The sequence below is a fragment of the Erinaceus europaeus genome, chromosome 4, assembly GCF_950295315.1.
Source record: "Erinaceus europaeus chromosome 4, mEriEur2.1, whole genome shotgun sequence".
In the NCBI taxonomy this organism is placed as follows: domain Eukaryota; kingdom Metazoa; phylum Chordata; class Mammalia; order Eulipotyphla; family Erinaceidae; genus Erinaceus; species Erinaceus europaeus.
The window spans coordinates 135,194,946-135,217,551 of record NC_080165.1 but is presented as its reverse complement, the minus strand read 5'-3'; the positions used below and the strand labels follow the sequence as shown (position 1 = coordinate 135,217,551).

General features: G+C 40.8%; 2 protein-coding genes across 4 annotated transcripts in view; one reads left to right on the top strand and one right to left on the bottom strand.

The window, feature by feature from the left end:
- Positions 1-11,734, bottom strand: part of TRAPPC3L (trafficking protein particle complex subunit 3L) — a 63,033-nt gene extending 51,299 nt beyond the window's left edge. Inside the window, exon 1 of the mRNA XM_060190595.1 lies at positions 11,576-11,734. Within this exon, the coding sequence (XP_060046578.1) occupies positions 11,576-11,719 (144 nt within the window). The 5' untranslated portion in view covers positions 11,720-11,734. The remainder of the gene's footprint in view (positions 1-11,575) is intronic.
- A 168-nt stretch (positions 11,735-11,902) lies between these two features.
- On the top strand, positions 11,903-21,820 carry CALHM4 (calcium homeostasis modulator family member 4). 3 transcript variants are annotated; one of them, XM_060190591.1, is made up of 2 exons: positions 11,903-12,535; positions 21,515-21,820. In XM_060190591.1, exons 1-2 carry the CDS (start codon positions 11,978-11,980, stop codon positions 21,806-21,808), a joined length of 852 nt encoding a protein of 283 aa, XP_060046574.1. In that variant the 5' UTR covers positions 11,903-11,977; the 3' UTR covers positions 21,809-21,820. The 3 variants fall into 3 exon arrangements, with proteins under 3 accessions (XP_060046574.1, XP_007521101.1, XP_060046575.1); XM_007521039.3 differs by having other exon boundaries at positions 11,913-12,535; positions 21,422-21,820; XM_060190592.1 differs by lacking the exon at positions 11,903-12,535 and adding an exon at positions 15,894-16,092 and having other exon boundaries at positions 21,422-21,820.
- Positions 21,821-22,606: the final 786 nt, after the last annotated feature.

Here is a 22,606-nt window from a genome sequence, read left to right as displayed (position 1 = left end):
CAGTGTGCCTGGTAGAGATTCGTATTTCCTCTGTGATACAGGGACATATAGACTAAGATTGTGTTTCCTCTGTGCCGATGGGCCTCACAACAATCAGTGACTGCAGCTACCTTACCTCCTCCCTCCACATTCCTAAGCAGGACACCTAGGGAAGAATCCAGCCTAGCCAGAGATAAGACCTCTGTATCCAGCTAGCACTAGGGCCCAAGATCATGTGTCTGCAGTGTGCCAATGTCTGCATTCTCTTTGTAACCAAGATGTAAAACTCTATATAAACAGTGCTGTTCCTTTGTTCAGGGAAGAGAACTTTCTGGAGAGATCCGGATTTCTCACTCATTGGTGTATTAAACTTCTCTCTATTCACCACATCCAGTTCTGGTCTCATGTTTGGGGATGATTTCTGCAACACTGACTTTCAGTCACCAAGTTGCAGATGCTATCACGATTCCATCCTGACTTCCCTGGACAGATGACCTCACCAATGTGTCTTCGAGCCTCATGCTTCAGAGCCCTGCCCTACGAGGGAAAGACAAAAACAGGCTCGGGGTATGGATCAACCTGCCAATGCTCATGTCCATTGGAGAAACAATTACCCCAAAAGTAATTTTGACAGGGGGAAGATGACCAGAGGGCTCTGAACTCCAACTCCAGAACCAGAAAGAGAGGAGGAAAGAGAGAGGGAAAGTTGGATGTAATAATAGGTGTATGTGTGACTTGGAAAGGACAAGAAGATGGGACCTTAAAAAATAGGGGGGAGGGGTAGTCCAGGAGGTGGCACAGTGGCTAAGGCTCTAGACTCTCAAGCATGAGGTCTTGAGTTCAAGCCTTGGCTACACATGTACCAGAGTGATGTCTGGTTCTCGTTCCTCTCTCTCTCTTTCTCTCTCCTATCTTTCTCATTAATAAATAAACAAAAACTTAAAAAAAAAAGGGGGGGAGAGTCAGTAGCACAGTGGGTTAAGTGCACGTGGCACAAAGCGCAAGGACCGGCATAAGGATCCTGGTTTAAGCCCCCGGCTCCCCACCTGCAGGGGAGTCCCTTCACAAGTTGTGAAGCAGGTTTGCAGGTGTCTATCTTTCTCTCCCCCTCTGTTTTCCCCTCCTCTATCCATTTCTCTCTGTCCTATCCAATAACAACAATAATAACTACAACAATAAAACAAGGGCAACAAAAGGGAATAAATAAATTTTTTTTTAAATATCTTTAAAAAAAAGTTAAAAGAAAAAAACAGCCAAATATAGACAGGTAGTTGTAGAAATACTAGTTAACTCATATCTGTAGCCTTGGGAGAGCTGCCGTACCTTACAGTGGAGGAATCGGAGATTCAGAACTCTGATGGTGGCAACGGTCTGGAGTTGTACCCCTGTTACCTTGTGATTTTGTAAATCAATATTAAATCACTAATAAAAAATCTAAGAGAGAGAGAATGCTGGTTTGCTGGTTTTCAGACTGAAATCAACTCACCTTCAACAACTGCTGCAATCCAAGTGAACTCCATGTTCCCCATCCTTCTTTTTGTGTGGATCCCCTTTTAGTTAAATAGGGGAGGCCGCCAAGGTTATATTTCAAACGGCTCGATGAATCTATAATGTCTGCCATGGCAGAGTCATTTCTATGGGGCCTGGAAATTGAGCTAGGATAATGGTTATGCAAAATGGCTTAAATGTCTGAAGCGCTGCCTGAAAGCCAGGGGTGAGCAATGCTTTCGATGAAGAAAAGAATAACTGAAAGTAAATGAAATCTAGGAATCCCCATTTGTAACTGCCTAGTTTGAGACAGTCCTGGGTCACCCTGCTGAGGGACAGCACAGGGATAGTGAGACCCTGAAGAGCAGACTCTTTGTTATACTGAGTTTGCACATGTGGAATTGGGACACAAATACATTGCATGACCGCATGGGAAGTGGGAACTGGAGCACAGAATGATGCACCCTGTGGAAGGAGTTTTGGGCAGCGGGATGCATCTGATGTTTCTTGTTGGTCAATAGGATACTGGCTCTGGTGTGACGTGTCTAAACGTTTAAGAGGAGAGGTTTACATACAGAAGGGCCTTTTGGAACTTTGCTAGGGACCCTGGGAAACTGTCCCTGAGCTTTTTCTTCTTGCTAATTTCACTTCTGCATGAATCCTACCTCATAAAGTAATAAAGGGAGATTTGAAAATGGCATATCTCTTACGTGTGTTCCCTTGTACTTCTTTCAAGTGAATTTGCAGCGGATCCACTCCCTTACTTCTTACAACCCAACAAGGAATTTATAGGGTACTCTGGGTTTTGGCAAGGAATGTGAGTTTATTTAGTAAACACCCTCTCATTCCTTTATTATTTTTTTAATTTATGTTTTATTTAAGAAAGGATAAATTAACAAAACCATAGGGTAGGAGGGGTACACCTCCACACAATTCCCACAACCCAATCTCCATATCCCATCCCTTCCCCTGATAGCTTTCCCATTCTCTATCCCTCTGGGAGCATGGACCCAGGGTCATTGTGGGTTGCAGAAGGTGGAAGGTCTGGCTTCTCTAGTTGCTTCCACACTGAACATGGACATTGACTGGTCGGTCCATACTCCCAGTCTGCCTCTCTCTTTCCCCAGTAGGGTGGGTCTCTGGGGAAGCGGAGCTCCAGGACACATTGGTGGGGTCTTCAGTTCAGGGAAGCCTGGCCAGCATCCTGATGACATCTGGAACCTGGTAGCTGAAAAGAGAGTTAACATACAATGCCAAGCAAATTGTTGAGCAATCATGGACCCAAAGATTGGAATAGTGGAGAGGAAGTGTTGGGGGGGTACTCACTGCAAACTCTAGAGTACTTCTGCTTTCAGGTATATATTTTGCACTTGTTTATGGATACGTGTGAACATATGCTTTCTCTCACAGAACCTGGTCTATATCTAGGTTTTGGGACTTTGTTAGAAAGTGATCCACCTGGGATGGAATTAGAGAATACTATGAAAGGAAAGGTCTCACCCGAGTAATGAAGCTGAAGGGTTGTCATTCCACACCTGAAGTCTCTGGACACAGTCTGAGCTGAAGCATGTTGAGGTGGCAATCATTGCGTTGATTAGGTTGTGATCGGCTGATGCAATATTATTTGATATGGATTGGGAGAGGCATGTGGGAAAGTGGGCCCTATCCAATGGTTCCAGGACAGGGGGAAATATAGGCTCTTTAGTGGACATGTGAGGTTCCTGCTGTCTTAGGGTTCAAAAAGACAATGTATAGTTAATGTTATCATCACATTATTTGGTAATTGGGTTAACTTTGAAAAGTCCTTTTGTTAAGGTTTGCTATATAGTACCCAGTATCTTGTAAATAGCTGTGCCACTGGTTGCCTCTGATCTACTTGGTCTAGGCTTTTGAGAGAGTCCCCATATCAAATACACAGCCTATATATTAAGAAGACTCAGTCTGTGTTTTAAAAACTTCGAGACATACAATTAATTTTCCCCCTCTCATATTAATTAACTAGTGATTTATATGACTATACTTTACTAGGAATGTACATAAACACCATTCCCACCACCAAAAGACTGTGTCCCATCCCACCCACCCACCCCCACAACCCACCAGCCCAGGAAGCCGCATGTCTACCCCTCACCACAGGGTTTTTACTTTGGTGCCCTACTTTCAATTTAGTCAGATCCTGGTTTTAGTTTCCCTTTCTTTCTCAGCTTCTCTTGATGAATGGGATCATCCCATACTCATCTTTATCTTTCTGACTTAGCTCACTTAACATAATTACTTCTAGCTCTGTCCAAGATGGGTCAGAGAAGGTGGGTTCATTGTTCTTGATAGCTGTATAGTATTCCATTGTGTATATACACCACAGCTTTCTCAGCCACTCATCTGTTGTTGGGCACCTGGGTTGCTTCCAGGTTTTAGCTATTATGAATTGTGCTGCTATGAACATAGAAGTACATACCTCTTTTTGGTTGGGTGTTATGGAGTCCTTGGGGTATAACCCCAGGAGAGGAATTACTGGATCATATGGAAGGTCCATGTCTAGCCTTCTGAGAGTTTTCCAGACTGCTTTCCACAGAGGCTGGACCAATTTACATTCCCACCAGCAATGCAAAAGGGTTCCTCTGTCCCCACAGCCTCTCCAGCATTTATTGCTGCTGTCCTTTTTGATGTATTCCATTCTTACAGGAGTGAGGTGGTATCTCAATGTTGTCTTTATTTGCATTTCTCTGACAATCAGTGACCTGGAGCAGTTTTTCATATGTTTGTTAGACTTTTGGATCTCCTCTGAGGTGAATGTTTTGTTCATATCCTCTGCCCATTTTTGGATGGGGTCATCTGCTTTTTTGGTGCTAAGTTTGCTGAGCTCTTTATATATTTTGGTGATTAGTTTCTTGTCTGATGTATGGCATGTGAAGATCTTCTCCCATTCTGTGAGGGGTCTCTTTTTTTGTTTAATAGTTTCTTTGGATGTGCGGAAGCTTTTCAATTTGATGTAGTCCCATTGATTTGTTTCTGCTTTAGTCTTTCTTGCAACTGGGTTTGTTTCATCAAAGATGTCCTTGAGGTATAGGTGGGAAAGTGTTTTACCAATTTTTTCCTCTAAGTATTTGATAGTTTCTGGTCTAACATCCAGGTCTTTGATCCATCTGGAGTTGATTTTTGTTTCTGGTGAGATAAAGTGGTTCAATTTCATTCTTCTGCATGTTACAACCCAGTTTTCCCAGCACCATTTATTGAAGAGAGCCTCCTTCTTCCATTTAATGCTTTGGGCCCCCTTATCAAAGATCAGATGTCCACAGGTGTGGTTTATTTCTGGGCTTTCAATTCTGTTCCACTGGTCTGTGTGCCTATTTTTGTTCCAGTACCATGCTGTTTTGATGATGATGGCTTTATAATATAGTTTGAGATCTGGGAGTGTGATGCCTCCATTTCTGTTTCTTTTCCTCAAGATGGTTTTGGCAATTCTAGGTGTTTTCAGGTTCCAGATAAATGATTGTAGTGTTTGTTCTATTCTCTTAAAGAAGCTTGGTGGAACTTTGATGGGTATTGCATTAAATTTATATATGGCTCTGGGGAGAATATTCATTTTGATGATATTTATTCTTCCAATCCATGAGTATGGGATGTCTTTCCATTTCTTGGTATCAGTTTCTATTTCCTTGAGTAGCAACTCATAGTTTTTAGTATACAAGTCTTTCACTTCTTTGGTCAATTGTATTCCTAGGTATTTTATTGATTTTGCTGCAACAGTGAATGGGAGTGATTTCTGGATGTCTTCTTCTTCAGATTTAGTGTTTGCATAAAGAAATGCCACTGATTTTTGTACATTGATTTTGTAGCCTGACACCTTGCTATATTGCCTAATAACTTCCAGTAATTTTCTGCTGGATTCTTTAGGTCTTTCTATGTATACTATCATATCATCTGCAAATAGCTCTCACTCCTTTATTTCCTCATACTTCAGTCATTTGTAAAATAAAATAGTGGTCTAGAAGGTGGTGCAGTGGATTAAGTGTTGGACTCTCAAGCATGAGGTCCTGAGTTTGATCCCCAGCAGCACAAGAATGTACAAGAATGATGTCTGGCTATCTCTCTCTCTCTCTCTCTCTCTCTTCTCTTATCCCTCCCATTAATAAATACATAAAATATTTTTTTAAATTAATAAGCAAAACATGATGACATTAACAAATTATTGTAAAGTTACTGTGAGGGTTAAAGAAGATTAAGTTCTTAAGGGGCTGGATGATAGTTCGCCCAGTAGACCACACACTTTACCATGTTCAAGGATCAGGACTGGTCCCTGGTCACCACCATCATCAGGCGGACATCATCAGGGGAAGCTTCATGAGTGATAGAGTAGTACTGCTATTATTTTCTCTCACTCTCTCTTCCCATCTTCCTCTATCTAAAACAAAATAGTTGGCCAAGAGTGGTGGAGTCATACAGGTGCTCTAGTGGTAATCCTGGTAGTCAAATAAAAAAAAGAAAGATTAAGTTCTTAGCATCTTTCCTTGTACACAGTATTTAGTCATTGTTTGCCACTTGAAATCATTTGTGACTAGGGAGACAGACAGCACAATGGTTACACAAAAGACTTCCATGCCTGAGAGTCCAACGTCCTAGGTTTAATCCCCAGCACCACTATAAACTGGAGCTGAGCAGTGTTTTGGTATCTACCGTCTATCTCTCTCTGTACCACTCTCTGTTTTTCTCTCAATAAGATATTTTTAAAAATCATTTATGTTCTGATTATTAATTGTTTGGTTTCATTTCTACCATTATTTTGTGTTTTCTTTTTATCATGCTCTTTCATTTGCTATTATTTCCTTTCCTGCCAACATTCCCTTTCAATTTCTGTTACTTTTTATTATCTATCCACTGCATTTTATAATATATCAATCATACTTAAAATCTTTGCTGCATTTTAAAATATTTACTTATGAAAAAGAGAGAGACCCAGAATATCACTCTAGTAGATATGATAGCAGAGAATGAACTTGGGACCTCATGATACAAGCTTAATGCTCTAACTACTATGTTATACCCAAGGTTACAAAATTTTTAGTGCCTTGTTACGACCATTTATGTATATAGTTGATGGGTTTTTATATATGTATGTACTCTCAAGTGTATAATCAACCAATCAGTCAACATAATTAATATTTTAATTACCCCTGTTTTAACTGTGTTTTCTCAGATTATATATGGATTTGGCATCACTTAATTATAGAGCCAAACAGCCAAAGCAGTTTATGTCTCCGGTGTGATCCAGAGTTCATACTCTGAACTATGTTTTTTTTTAATTATCTTTATTTATTGGATAGAAACGGCCAGAAACCGAGAGGGTAGAGGGAGATAGAGGAGGAGAGAGAATGACACCTACAGCCCTGCTTCACAGCTGGCAAAGCTTTCCCCCTGCAGGTGGGGACCAGGGACTCGAATCTGGGTCCTTGCACATTGTAACATTGTGTGTTCAGCCAAATGCACCACCACCCGGGCCCTGAACTATGTTTGTATTTAAGCCTCATACACCAAGACAACATTTCCACTGATCAAATCAAGATCAGCTACCAGATAGTAGAGATAGGTCCTATGTCCCAAGTTCTGCCAGAATTATTAGATTGGTCATTTATAAATTATTTCCTGTTTTGCCTTACATTCCCCATAAAACTCAAATAAAAGTTTCTGACCTAGACATTCCCCATCTACTTTCTGTTTCCTGACCACGCCTGATACTTCCCATGTTGCCCTGAGTGCCCTGGCGTGCCCTCTTCTCTGTAAATATTTGTAATAAATTCTTCAATCAGTGGCATTGACCTCTCTATGTAATTAGTCACATCCTTGAATTAAAATTCCATGAGTGCAAATTGATACAACCTTCAAAAGTTTTCTCAAGCACTTGGTAATCTTTTCTTCTATTCTTTCTCCCCCATTCCCTAAGAAATCACTAATCTGGGGGTTGAGCGGTAGCACAGCGCGTTAAGTGTGCAGTGGGTTAAGCGCGCAAAGTGCAAGGACCAGCCTAAGGATCCCGGTTCGAGCCCTGGCTCCTCACCTGCAGGGAGGGTTGTTTTACAGGAGGTGAAGCAGGTCTGCAGATGTCTATCTTTCTCTCCCCCTCTCTGTCTTTCCTCTCCTCTCTGTCTTCCCCTCTCCATTTCTCTCTGTCCTATCCAGCAACAATGACAGCAGTAACAACAATGATAGACAACAAGGGCAACTAAAGGAAAAAAAATGGCCTCCAGGAACAGTGGATTCATAGTGCAGGCACCGAGCTCCAGCAATAACCCTGGAGACAAAAATAAAATAAAATTAAATTAAATTAAAAATCACTAATTTGCTTTGTCAGAATAATTTACATTTTTAGAATTTTATTTAAAATATTTTATTATCTTTATTGAATACAGACAGCCAGAAATTGAGAGAGAGAGAGAGACAAAGAAACACCTGCAGCCCTGCTTCAGTATTTGCAAAACTGTTGCTCTGCAGGTGGGGATGAGAGGCTCGAACCTGTGTCCTTGCTCATTGTAACACCATGTGCTCAGCCAGGTGTGCACCTGGTCCCCATTTTTAAAATTTTATGTAGAGCCAGACATTATATACACATTTGTCTATATTCTTTCATCCAGAAGATTATTTAGAATTGATTCTCATTGTCTATGTAGTGGTAGTTTACTGTTTCTATTTTGCTGAGGAGTGCTCCTTTATGAGGATACCAGGCAATCTGCAGATTCACTTGCCCACTGGTGAGCATTTGTGTTAGTTCCAATTTGCAGTTGTTATTAATAAAATTGCTACAGACATTCTTGTACAAATTTTCATGTAGACAGATGCATTTATTTATACTGAGTGAGTAACTAGGAGACAAAGTACTGTTACGTTATGGCAGGTGAATATTTAACTTTTAAGAAGCCGACAATTTTCCAAGTGGTCATTCCATTTTATATTCCCAGTGCTAATATGTAAGAGTTCTAGTTGTGTCGGGGTAGAGAACATAATGATTATGCAGAGACTCTCATGCCTGAGACTCCAAAGTCCCAGCTTCAATCCTTTGCATTACCATAAACCAGAGCTGAGCAGTGCTCTGGTAAAAAAAAAAAAAAAAAATCTAGGAAGAGTTCTAATTGTTGTCCAGTCCTCACCAATCATTGGTATGTCTAGCCTTCTCACTTTAACCATTTAATAGTGCTATCTTATTATAAATGCATAATGCCTTAGTTATGTCTTTTGAAATGAAAGTATATGGTATTTCTCCTGATAACTCATGCATCAACTTTAAAATGAATTTTGTAGTCATCACTAGATTTTGCTTTCATGCCTTTCTCAGTTTGCTTTTCTCCTTGCTGGAATTAAAACAAACAACAACAACAACAACAACAAAACCCTGTGGTCCAGGAGGTGGTGCAGTGGATTAAGCATTGGACTTTCAAGAATGAGGTCCTGAGTTCCCCAGCAGCACACATACCAGAGTGATGTCTGGTTCTTTCTTACCTCCTATCTTTCTCATTAATAAATAAATAAAATCTTTTTAAACAAAACCTTAATAATCATATTTTTAAAAATTTTATTATCTTTATTTGATAGAGACAGCCAGAAATCGAGAGGGAAGGGGGTGGTAAAGATGGGAGAGAGACAGAGAGACATCTGAAACACAGCTTCACCACTTGCAAAGCTTTCCCCCTGCAGGTGGGGACTGGGAGCTTGAACCTGCGTCCTTGTGCACTGTAACATGTGCACCACCACCTGGGCCCAAATTATCTTAGTCTTTACATGTCTTTATTTTCCTTTTTTGAGAGATAGAATGGCTGATACTAAGCCTTGAATTCTATTGTCTTTTGGTCTCTAGCCTTCACCACAAAGTTCACAGTAGTGAACTTTGCTACACTGAAGGTAGTAGCTTGGTGCTACAGTTTCTCTGCCTTTGTTTCTTTCTATCTGAAGAAGTCAGCCCAGAATGGTAAAGTCCTGGAAATGACCAAACAAACAAACAAACACCATTATGAAACAAAGCAAAACTATCAAAGTCTGTAGTTTTGCTAGGATAAGTCTATATGGAGGTCTATGTTTATTTACATTGCTAAAAAAAACCTAACATTCTTCAGAAGACAAAAAAAAAAAAACCCTAATTTATTTTCAAATATTATTTCACCTATTCCTTCACTTTTTCATCCTGGAATTGATATTATAAAGATCATGGAGTTGCTTAATCTGCATTCTATTTCCCTGATTTTTTTTTTTTGCCTCCAGGGCTATCGCTGGGGCTCGGTGCCTGCACTATGAATTCACTGCTCCTGGAGGCCATTTTTCCCATTTTTGTTGCCCTTGTCCTTGTCCTTGTCCTTGCCCTTGCCCTTTTGTTGTGTTTGTTGTTGTTGCTATAGCTGTTGTTGTTGGCTAGGACAGAGAGAAGTTGAGAGAGGAGGGGAAGACAGAGAAGAGGAAAGACACTTGCAGACCTGCTTCACCACTTGCGAAGCAAACCCCCTGCAGGTGGGGAGCTGGGGACTCGAACCAAGATCCTTGAACCGGTCCTTGCGCTCTGCGCCATGTGGGCTTAACCCGCTGCGCTACTGCCCAGCCCCAGTCTGAAATGTTTTTACAAATTATCTTTGTCTATTCCTACTGTACTTTGGGTGAATTCCTCAGCATTATGCTTCAATTTACTAATTAAGTTGTCTAGCCATGTCCAAGTGAGTGTTTGAGAAGAGAAACTTCCATTTTAGTCACATTTTTAAAAAATTTTATTTATGAGGAGTCGAGCGGTAGCACAGAGGGTTAAGTGCACATGGCGCAAAACACAAGAAGAGGCGTAAGGATCCCGGTTGAGCCCCCAGCTCCCCACCTGCAGGGGAGTCGCATCACAGGCGGTGAAGCAAGTCTGCAGGTGTCTTTCTCTCCCCTTCTCTGTCTTCCCCTCCTCTGTCCATTTCTCTCTGTCCTGTCCAACAACATCAATAACAACAACAATAATAACTGTAACAATAAGACAACAAGGGCAACAAATGGGAATAAATATTTAAAAAAGAACCAAAAATTTTTCGTTTATTTAGAAGGAAAGAGAGAAAGAACCAGTCATCCCTCTGGTACATGTGCTGCGGGGGATGGAACTCAAGACCTCATGCTTGAGAGTCCAATGCTTTATCCACCTCTCAGACCACACATTTTATTCACTTCTAAGCCTAACCATGTAGGTTTTTTATTTTTTAATGTAGAAGCTGTGTAGTATTTGTTGATTAAATAAATATGGAAAGCATCTCATATTTTATTATACTATTCCTTGTTTACAGATATAATCCTAGGTGGGGGAGATAACATAATGGTTATGCAAACAGACTCTCATGCCTGAGGTTCTGAGGTCCCAGGTTCAATACCTCACACCACCATAAACCAAAGCTGAACAGTTCTGATTTAAAAACAAAGGGAGTCGGGCTGTAGCGCAGCAGGTTAAGAGCAGGTGGCGCAAAGCGCAAGGACCAGCATAAGGATACCGGTTCGAGTCCTGGTTCCCCACCTGCATGGGAGTCACTTCACAAGCGGTGAAGCAGGTCTGCAAGTATCTATCTTTCTCTCTCCCTTCTCTGTCTTCCCGTCCTCTCTCGATTCTGTCCTATCTAACAACAACGACAGCAACAACAACAATAATAACAACAATGATAAACAAGGGCAACAAAGGGGGAAAAATGGTTTCCAGGAGCTGTCGATTCGTAGTGGAGGCGCCGAGCCACAGCAATAACCCTGGAGGGAAAAAAACAGAAAACTAAGAACTCAGATATAATCTCAAAACTTCAGAAAACAGGGGAGCAGGGCGGTAGCGCAGTGAGTTAAGCGCAAGTGGTGCCAAGCGTAAGGACTGGCCTAAGGATCCTGATGCCAGCCCCCGGGGACCCACCTGCAGGGGTATCACTTTACAGATGGTGAAGCAGGTCTGCAGGTGTCTATCTTTCTCTCCCCCTCTCTGTCTTCCCCTCCTCTCTCCATTTCTCTCTGTCCTATCCAACAACGACAACATCTATAACCACAACAATAAAAAACAAGGGCAACAAAAGGGGAAATAAATATTTAAAAAACTTCAGAAAACAAAATAAATTGCATAATCGAATTTTCAACCTACCTTTATATTATAATTATATGATAGCAAAGCCTTGAGTAGTATTAGTCCAATAGTATTACTTGAGGGTGTTGAACTTTTGTACCACACACGTGAGCACATAGCAAAATGAGCACAGTTTGCAGCTAAGTCATCTTCTGCTTTCATGGGAAGACACACGGACCATCCCACTCATTACATAGGAGTCTCTCCTTCAGTTTCCTTCAGCTATAATCGGAAGTTCATTTATTAGTTCACGATTCATAATGTACACAAGGAAAGATGCTAGAACCCTTTAAACATGCAAGGATGTTGGGTCACTTGACACAACCAGTTAAACCAGGAAGATCTCATAAAATGCTTAGAGCTGGTGGAGTCCAATGATCAGAAAGGGCTGCAAGCTGGTTTGGGTAAGAACTTCCCAGGATGAGTCCAACTCTGAACGATGTTCTATCTTCTCTGCAGAAAAGTGGAACATGTATGAACTCTTTAATTGCAGCTTTGACCATGGGTGCACAAAAGCTGTTCTCCTCTTACACATTCGGATGTCCCTGTCAAGTTGGGAAAAATTTCTACTACGGCTCTGCTTTTCTGATCATCCCGGCCTTGATCCTTCTGGTTGCTGGCTATGCTCTGAGAAGCCAAATGTGGACAATTACCAGTGACTACTGCTGCAGCTGTGTACCTCCGCAACGGAAAATTAATCCCCAGGAGTACAAACTGGCTTGCCTGAGGTTCTTCAGCTTCACCGGGAGAGCACTTGTTGCTCCGTTAACATGGCTGTCGGTGACCTTGCTGACAGGTACCTTCTACGAGTGTGCAGCAAGTGAATTTGCACCTGTGGACCATTATCCATTATTTCACAACATCAGCTCCAGCAAACGGAAGGAGATCCTAGCTGGGTTTCCATGTTATTCATCAGATCAACCAGATATGATGATGGCAAGAAATGAAATAGCTCTTCTGCACAGATACCAATCACAAGTAAGTCCCCACCCCCCTTTTCCACTATGGTATTTCACGTTGGCTGTAGTCACTGGAAAGGTTTCATATTTCTGCTGCTTTTCATATTGTTTTAATGTAGAATACAAACAGAATGCCAACTCTTCAAAATGACTTCTAGTGAATGGCTATATAGATATAGTCAGGAGTGGGGGTAGATAGCATGATGGTTATGTAAAGAGAATCTCATGCCTAAGGCCCCGAAGTCCCAGGTTTAATCCCCCACACCACCATAAGCCAGAGCTGAGCAAATCTCTGGTAAAAAAATAAATAAATAAAATTTAAAAATAAATAATAATAATAATAAATATATAGTCAGGATGTTGGACCAGGGGAACCCACAGACTTCGGTTTTGAGTCCTCTGTTGCCATCTGTAAAATCTTGGGCAATTTATGCAGTCTAGTTATGCTTCATTTTTCTTTGTTGTAAAAGTGAGAACACTAGGGACCGAGCAGTGGTGCATCTAGTTACGCGCACACATTATAGTGTTCAAGGACCCCAGTTCAAGCCCTCAGTCACCACCTGCAGAAGGGAAGCTTCACAAAGGTGAAGCAGGACTGCAAGTGTCTGTCTGTCTCTTACCCCTCCCTATTTTCCCTCCCCTCTCAATTTCTTTCTGTCTCTATCCAGTAATAGCTAAATAAAACATTTTTTAAAAGTGAGGATATTAATGATATTTATCACATAGGTTTGCTGTGAAGAACGTTTGAGCTAACATATTTAAAGTACTGAATACTGTGCCCAGATTCTACGTATGAAATAATAAATTTTAGAAATCATTAGTATGACCTTCACTGTATTATCAAATTTTACTTTTCTGCATATATTTTGCTTAAATTCAGAGGCCATCTGAGATCATTGGAAACTTATTAATGATTGAAAAACCCTAGGGGTCAGGTGGTGGCGCACCCAGTTGAGCGCACATGTTACAGTGCACAAGGACCCAGGTTCAAGTCCCTAGTCCCCACCTGCAGGGGGAAAGCTTTGTACATGGTGAAGCAGTATTGCAGGTCTCTCTCTCTCTCTCTCTCTCTCTCTCTCTCTCTCTCTTTCCCTCTCTATCTCTCCTTTCCCCTCAATTTCTGTCTATCTCTAACCAATAAATAAATAAATGTAATAATAATAATTTTTTATTAATAATTTTTTTAAAAAAAGAAAATCCTTCACTGGTGACCAAGGTGGTTCAATTGGTAGAGCACGTTCTTTGTAAGCATGAGACCCTGTGTTCATGGCCCAGCACCATATATAGTCCAGGGATGTGCTCTCTGATCTCCCCGTCTCTCTCTCTCATAAAGTAAATCCTTAAAAATAGCCAAGCTCCTATGATCATTCTAAACTTGGTGTCCAAGGAGAAGTTTATGTGATAGGTGGGTACTCTGTTCTCTCTCATAAAGTGAATAATATATCTTTCAAGAGATTCTAATGAGGCTTTCAAATGTATCATCCACAAACAGGCTTGTATGAGAGAGTAGGGTGAAGTGGGAGAAGGCCAGAAACAATTGGCGTTTATACATTAAATATTAAAAATTGTACAAGTACTTTTATCCATTAGAAAAATCATTGGCCTTCATCAGTTTCTCCAAAGGAGAAAACACATTTTGGGAAAAACACGTTTTCTTTAAATACAAATGAACAAAACCAAAACAAAACAAAAAACCAAAACCACTTTCTTTGCAGATTCTTATTTCCTGAAGGTTGTAGGCAACTAGGATTGATTTGATGAAGCAAAAGTAAAGTATAAGACATAAACCTTAAAGGGGTCAGATTGATTGTCCCAAGATGAGAGGAAGCCAAAAGCACATTTTCTTTCTTTTATTTTAATATTTATTTATTTATTCATTCCCTTTTGTTACCGTTTTTGTTATTATTGTTATTGATGTTGTCGTTGTTGGATAGGACAGAGAAAAATGGAGAGAGACGGGGAAGAGAGAGAAGGGGAGAGAAAGATAGACATCTGCAGACCTGCTTCACCGCTTGTGAAACGACCTCCCTGCAGGTGGGGAGCCGGAGACTTGAGCTGGGGACTCGAACCGGGATCTTTACACTGGTCCTTGGGCTTTGTGCCACCTGCACTTAACCCACTGCGCTACTGCCCAACTCCCAAAAACACATTTTCTTTTGGTCTTCTCTCTCATTTTTTTCTCCCCTCAGATAGAGAGAAGAGGTGAGAGAGATAGCATAAAGGTTATGCAAACTGAATGTCATGTCTAAGGCTCCCAGGTCCCAGGTTCAGTACTTCATACCACAAGCCAGAGCTGAGCAATGCTCTGGCAAAATAATAATAATAATAATAATTTAATTAAATATATATATGAGATAAAACAAAGATGCCATTGCAGCAAACTTTTCTTTACTGCAGGAGGGCAGGTTCGAAGCTAGATAATACCCATGGCATGAAAATTCACATTTTCAAACCATACAATTAAAACATGATATTTTTAGTTGTTTATTTCATAGACATACTTATTTTTGATACAGATCTTTTCAGATATTAAAATTTAGCTGCTTAGCTGAAAAAAATTACTACCAATATACAAAATATTGATGTTTTGCCCAATTAAAAATCTCATGAAGACAAACTTTGTCTCTGTCTTTCTATTAGGCTGAGAGCTAATTATGTGAAGGTAATTGAAAGTGAAAAAGTCAGTGGGAAAGCTTTAACTTGGAAAATGTTCTTGCTTAGGAAACACTAGGATGGTAAGATTTTCAAACTTAAAAGTAAAATCTCAGCTGTAATACATGAAAGGACTGCTGTGAAGAAACAATTTTATATTTCTGAGCATCATCTGCAGATAGGTGTTTCCATTTAATGAAACGAAAATATATTTATTGAGATGCTTATTATACTCTGTGTAATGTTTCATATCTAAGTCCTAACCCTAATAATATTGTAAAACAAACATATATATATATATATATATATATATATATATTTAAAATCAGAGCGCTGGCTACCTCTGGCTTATGGTGGTGCGGTGGATTGAATCTGGGACATCAAAGCCTTAGGCATGAGAATCTCTTTGTATAACCATTATGCTATCTAACCTGTCTGTGAGACAGGTATTATAATCCCATTATACAGATGTGGTGGACACTCACTCAAGTTCAGAGAGTTCATATGCAGTGAACATGTAACCCTGATGAAGTGATTATATAAAGGTAGTGAGCATGAACTTGTAAATCAAGTGTAACTTTAGTAACCATAGTGCGCCTGCATAGTGTGATAAGACAGAAACATATGTGTGCATTAGATAAGACGTCAACCCAAACCTTGCCAATGGAGCTGTAACTCTGAAACCAGAGGTAAGCCAAGTATAAATAGAAGCTCAGAAATCAGCTAGAAGAAGCAATTCCACCGTTACTGAACAGGCTGCTGCCAGTGTGGCTAAAATCTTAAAGCACACATGGCTGGCTTCAGTAACAGCTTCCCCAGCTTCCAGAGACCCCCTCACTAATCTGATGGCACCAACAGAACAAAGGACCTCCAGCCTGGCAACACATCAGGTGGTGACCATGTGAGCTGTACCTGCGCTATTAAGTAAGGAGAGGGTTGTCGGGTTGACTGTGTGTTGTATGAATTGTGTGATCTTTCTATGGCATCTAAAAATAAGTAAAAATATATATATATTATTTAACCCCGACACGCTCTCTGAGTGAGTCCTTTGCTCTAATTCCTTGCTCGTGACATCATATAACTCTAATAAGCTCATAGAGCCAATATAAACACTCATGCCACTTCCACTTTACCCGATCACCTTCAGTGACGACCTTGAAATTTCATATTTTGAGAAATACACACTGAATTTATTTAACAATTCATTTATTTACTTACTTTGCCACCAGGATCATCACTGAGACTTAGTACCAGTATGACTATTCCAATGTTTCTGGCAGCCACTCACCCCCTTTTTTTATATAATTAGAGACAGAGATAAGGAGAGAGACAGAGAGGAGGAGAGACACCTGCAGCACTGCTCTACCACTCAAGAAGCTTCTTGAACCTGCAAATGAAGTCTGGGAACTTGAGCCTGGGTCCTTTCATATGGCAACATCTGTGCTTTAAAATGTACACTCCCTTCGCATCCTTATCACCACTTGAATTGTTTTGGGTTGACCACAAGACCATATTAAGTTCAAGTCTCTTTTCTGCCCATACTTCATTCTAAACTATTTTACTGACATTAACTTCATTGCATTTGAGTCGTTCTTTTACACCAAAGCCAATTTTATCTTTATAAATGCACCTTTGGGTGATAAACTCCACAACTGTCCATATAAATTTCTTCAATTATTGTCTACTACAAAGTCAAAGTTTTGGCATGACACACTTCAATAACTGACCCAAGGTTGCTTCTCCACATGACTTTCTCTTCTCTCTTCCCTCTTCTCTTCTCTTCTCTTCTCTTCTCTTCTCTTCTCTTCTCTTCTCTTCTCTTCTCTTCCCCTCCCTTCCCTTCCCTTCCCTTCCCTTCCCTTCCCTTCCCTCCCCTCCCCTCCCCTCCCCTCCCCTCCCCTCCCCTCCCTTTCTTTTCTTTTCTTTTCTTTTCTTACCAGAGCACTGCTCAGCTCTGGTTTATGGGGGTGTAGGGGACTGAATCTGGGACTTTGGAGCCTCAGGCAGGAAAGTCTCTTTGCAAAACCATTATGCTATCTATTCCCACCCTTCACATGACTTCTTAAACCTATAAATCTAAACTTCTTAAGGTTGCCCAACTCTTTCTTTTTTTTTATCTTCCATTACTAGAGCTCTCTTCAACTTGCGTCTGGCATACATTTTAATCATTTAAGCCTTTGCATGATCTCCTGGAAATTGTTTCCTGACACTCCTCTCCCTTAAATGAGTTCATCTCTCTTTCACTGTGCTTCTTTGGTTTCTGTTTTCACTCATATCAAAATCTGTATTATTATTATTTATATTTATTTATTTACCAGAGCACTGCTCAGCTCTGGCTTATGGTTGTATGGGGGACTGAACCTGGGACTTTGGAGTCTCAAGCATGAGTATCTTTGCATAACCATTATGCTATCTCCCACTGTACACCTATACTATTTTTTATCTTATTTCTCTAATGTATGGGCTTGCCTTTGTCTTTAGGTTTAATGGACTGTGCAAAGAATGAATCTATCTTTTTTGTTTTCATTATGTGCTGCTGGAGGCTTAAACCTAGGTCCTAGTGCATGGCCTCTCTTGATGAGCTAGCTCCTGAACCTCTTTTTTTTTTAATTTGCATTAATTTACTTTGGGGTGGGACAGGTAGTAGTGCAGCAGGTTAAGTGCACATGGCGCAAAAGCGCAAGGACTGGTGTAAGGATCTTGGTTCCCCACCAGCTGGAGGGGGGGTGTTGTCGCTTCACATGCAGTGAAGCAGGTCTGCAGGTGTTTATCTTTCTCTCCCCCTCTGTCTTCCCCTCCTCTCTCCATTTCTCTCTGTCCTATCCAACAACGACAGTAATAACAACAATAACAGTAATAAACAAGAGTAACAAAAGTGAAAAAATTGCCTCCAGAAGCAGTGGATTTGTGGTGCAGGCACCAAGCCCCAGCAATAACCCTGGAGAAAAAAACAAAAAGAAAAGAAGAGAGAAAGAAAGGAAGAAAGAAAGAAAGAAAGAAAGAAAGAAAGAAAGAAAGAAAGAAAGAAAGATTTACTTTTACTTCCTGGGTCATTAAGGGGGCTTCACTGCTCCAGGCCAACTTTTTTTCAGACGACCTTGACAGAGATAGAACTTGTGTGACAGAAGCACTGAAGCTACCTTTAGTCAAGTGGAGTTTGTCTGAACCTGGCTCACGTCCATGACAAAGCAGGCAAACTCTCAAAGTAAGCTCTAGGCTTTTTTTTTTCTGAGAGTTATTTAGTAATGAGAGAAAGGGAGAGAACCAATGCAACACCGACATATGTGGTGCTGGGGATTGAACACAGGATTATGCATACAAATTTTGTGTCCTACCTGAGCTGAGTATGCTAACTGCCTAGGAAATAGAGAGCATACCACAAATTCAGAGAATTAACCAACCAACCACACAGGGCCACCGGCCTCATAATTCTTTGCCAGGCTCTGCTGGGGATTAGACCTGCTAAGGTGTGCTGAGTGGTTTGGTTGGGTCTGCTCAACCTGCCTACAATGTCTTCCTACAGCCAGTGCAACCAGCCTGGTGGAGATGGGGTGGGATGGGGTGGGGGAAGGTGGAGGCAGGGAAGTGACTATCTTCCCAGAATGTGAGGAATGGATGCACTTGTCTTAATTTTCCCTCCATATTGCTTGGTTGCTGAGACTGGGTCGCTACACTTTAAACTTAATTATAAATTTAATAAACCTTATAAATCTTCCTTAGGCTGAGTCTTGTAAATCTCCAGAGCAGGCCAGCTTAGCATTTAACAAGGATCATATCTTGTGGTCTGGGAGGTGGCGCAGTGAATAAAACTTCGGACTCTCAAGCATGAGGTCTTGAGTTCAAACCCCGGCAGCACATGTACCAGAGTGATGTCTGGTTCTTTCTCTCTCTCCTTCTATCTTTCTCATGAGTAAATAAATAAAATCTTTTTTAAAAAAAGCATATCTTAAATTAGTCACATCTGCGTTCCCATAGTTAATTCCCACGTACAACACATTGCTGGAGTTCAGCCTAGGTGAAAAGACCATTGATAAATTAGAGGATATCTGAGATGCCTTTCCTCTACACGTTGACCTCTATTAAGTTGAATTATAATGGGCATGGTGTATTGTACCAAAGCAAAGGACTCTGGGAAAGGAGGGGAAGGGACAGGGTGCAGAGTGTTGAAGTCCTGGTACATGGGGAAGGATCTACCAGCACCTGGTAAGAGTGCATATGTCACAGTGCTCAGGGATGCCCAGTAACCAGTCCCCAGTCCCTCCTGCAGGTGGAGACGTCACAAATGGTGGAGCAGTATTGCAGATGTCTGTTTCTCTCGCTCTCTATTTCACTCTGCCCTTTCCATTTATTTCTGTCTTTACCCAAAATAACTAAATGAAGAGGAGACAAAAGAAAAGGAAAGGACCTATAATGGGGTTGAGTCTTCTGTACACCCCCATCACAGGGAGAGGAGAAATTGCACCCACGTATCAGCAACTGTACTAGAAATCCAATAACATGTACTATAAGCCTAACAAAATGAATAAGAAATATTAAAAAAGAGCAGTCCAGAAGGTGATGCAGTGGATAAAGTATTAGATTCTCAAGCATGAGGTCTTGAGTTCAATCCCTGGCAGCGCATGTACCAGAATGGTCTCTGGTTCTCTTTTTATTTTTCTTCTCATATCTTATATCATTAATAAGTACCTAAGAGTCATGGTCCATGAGGTGATGCAGTGGATAAAGTGTTGGACTCTCAAGCATGAGGTCCTGAGTTCGATCCTCAGCAGCACATGTACCAGAGTGATGTCTGGTTCTTTCTATCTCTCCTCCTATCTTCCTCATTAATAACAAGTAACCTTAAATAAATAAATATCATATAGATGTATATACCAACATATACATAGGAGAGACAAAGTTTAAAAACCATAAAATAGGGATCAGGCAGTGGTACACCTGACTTAGCGCACACATCACAGTGCTCAAGGGCCCGGTCCTCACCTGCAGGGGCAAAGTCTCACGAGTGCTAAAGCAGGTGTCTCTCTGTCTCTTTCCCTCTCTATCTCTCCTCCCCTCTCAACTTCTCTCTGTCTCTATCCAATAATGAACTTTTCAAAAAAAAAAAAAAGATTAAAATGACATGAAACAAATGGTGATGAATCTCTTTGTAGGTCTTGGCCTGCATAGAGAGCCACTATCTTGCTTTGCACACAGTGATACTGGCCAGATCTGCTGGTGAGGATAAAGTACATATTGCTGGCTTTGCTAAATGTGTGGAGGTTGTCTTTCTTCCATTACAGCTGATAAATATTGAAAAAAGGATATATATTTTTTTTAAAAATGCAAAATCCTAAGAGTAGAAAACTGCTTTAATTCAGTCTTTAAGAATAGCAACTGTGGTCCAGGAGGTGGTGCAGTGGATAAGGCATTGGACTTTCAAGTATGAGGTCCTAAATTCAATCCCCAGCAGCACATGTACCAGATTGATGTCTGGTTCTTTCTCTCACTCCTATCATTTCTCATGAATCAATAAATAAAATCTTTAAAAAAAAAAAGTAGCAACTACTAGTTGCAAAGAAAATCAGGTCCACTTTCCAAGATGCATTTCAAAAACTAATCATAAAATGGTTCAGGAAATGACTATTTGAGAGGAGATGAAAACGAAAAGCAATGAGATGTTATTTAGGGACAGAGATTATTTAGGGACATAAAAGAATCAGCTTACTGACATTCTGATTTGGGTCACAAAAATAAGAGAAAATAGCAATTCAGGAAGGCATGCCAATAAAGATTGTTGGTACATTATTGAAGACAATTTAGTAAAGGAGCAACCATTATTAGCTATTATATCGTTGTTTTTACCACCATCATTACCAGAAACTTATTAATCACTGAGGCTGAGGATACATAAGATACCTAGGCTAATACCTAGTGGTGGAAAAAGTATGGTTGACCTAGAGCAAAGTCTAGCTTATGGACCTTATGCAAGTCTAACTGGTGGGTCACAATGTCTGCCATTTCAAGGGCAGTACTTAAATTCCATTCCAAGTTAACTGGTCAAACTTCCTCGTCATTAAAATGCAGGTCGAAGTGGTTGGGTATAACACATCCATATGCAATGATCAGCACCCTGTTAATCTGTTAAGGATGAAAGAGCAAATCTCTTATCCATATTTTAGTTCAGTCTTACAGGACTCTCTCCTACCAAGATTGTTGCTTGATTATTCAGTGTGCTACTGTTTTCTTTCTTTTTCTTTTCAATAACAATGTGAAGATGCTGGGCTGGATTTTGATCACCTTGGCAACCGTTGCTGTCCTTGTCTCCTACTCTGTGGCCAAGTGCTGCTCTCCCTTCACCTCTCTGCAGCAATACTACTGGGACAACCATCTCCAAAATGAGAGAGAATTATTCAAACAAGCCGCAAAACAGCATTCACGGCTCCTTGTCATGCAGAGCATAAAGAAACTATTTGGCTTCATTCCTGGAAACGAAGATGTTAAAAACATTCGTATTCCTTCATGTCAGGACTGGAAAGATATTTCAGCACCCACTTTTCTCTGTGAAGGTAATGATTTGCGAGGTCATTATTGCGTCCTTGGAGACAGGGTGGAAGAAGAGAATGAGGGAGGCAGATTGGGAGATATTGAATTAAAGCCTTGATGATACAATGTTCACAGTTCTGGCTGTTTATTTTTTATGAGGACGGCATGATAGTGCAGTATCTTCAGCTTTTTCTCTCTGTTCTGATACATCCATTCAAAATGCTAGATCCAAAGTCAATTTATCTGAAAAGTATGCCAAGTGGTCGAAGAAAGCTATTCTGCTGTGTTACTTAGCTGCTCAGATAACATAACAGGTGGGATATTAAAAAAAAAAAAAAACAACCAGAAATTGCAAGGGGCCAGGTGGTGGCACACCTGGTAAAGCATTTACATTATAGTGTATAAGGACCCAGGTTCAAGCCCTTAGTATCCACCCGTAGGGGGAATGTTGGGAAATTGTGCAGATGTGGTTGAACATTGGCAGGGCCCACAAACCACTATATTTCCATGCAAGTATTATTATTTACATACCAATCTTATGTTTTGTCTTAGAAATGACTAAAGATCTCCCCACCACATTATCCCCTCAGGGTATTGCTAATTCCCACCAGTTAAAACCATCGCAACAGTTGCTACCACCTTCCCAGCATGCCTTTTGCCTCTCTCCATCCCCTTTCCTAGCCATTTCCGTTTCCAACTTGCCACTTCTGGTATTATCCCATAAAACCCACTTCTGTTCCTGGTTTTGCTCTCTTTTCTCTCCTGCATCCCGACCTAGAGAAGGGCTGGCATGCAGAGTGGTAGGCGGCCCATGTAGCCTAACCCGCTGTGCTCTCACCAGACTCTGGGGCCCCGCATCAATTCAATAAAGAATTGTATTACCACGCCTCCAGGAGTCCCTGGATCCTCTCTCCTG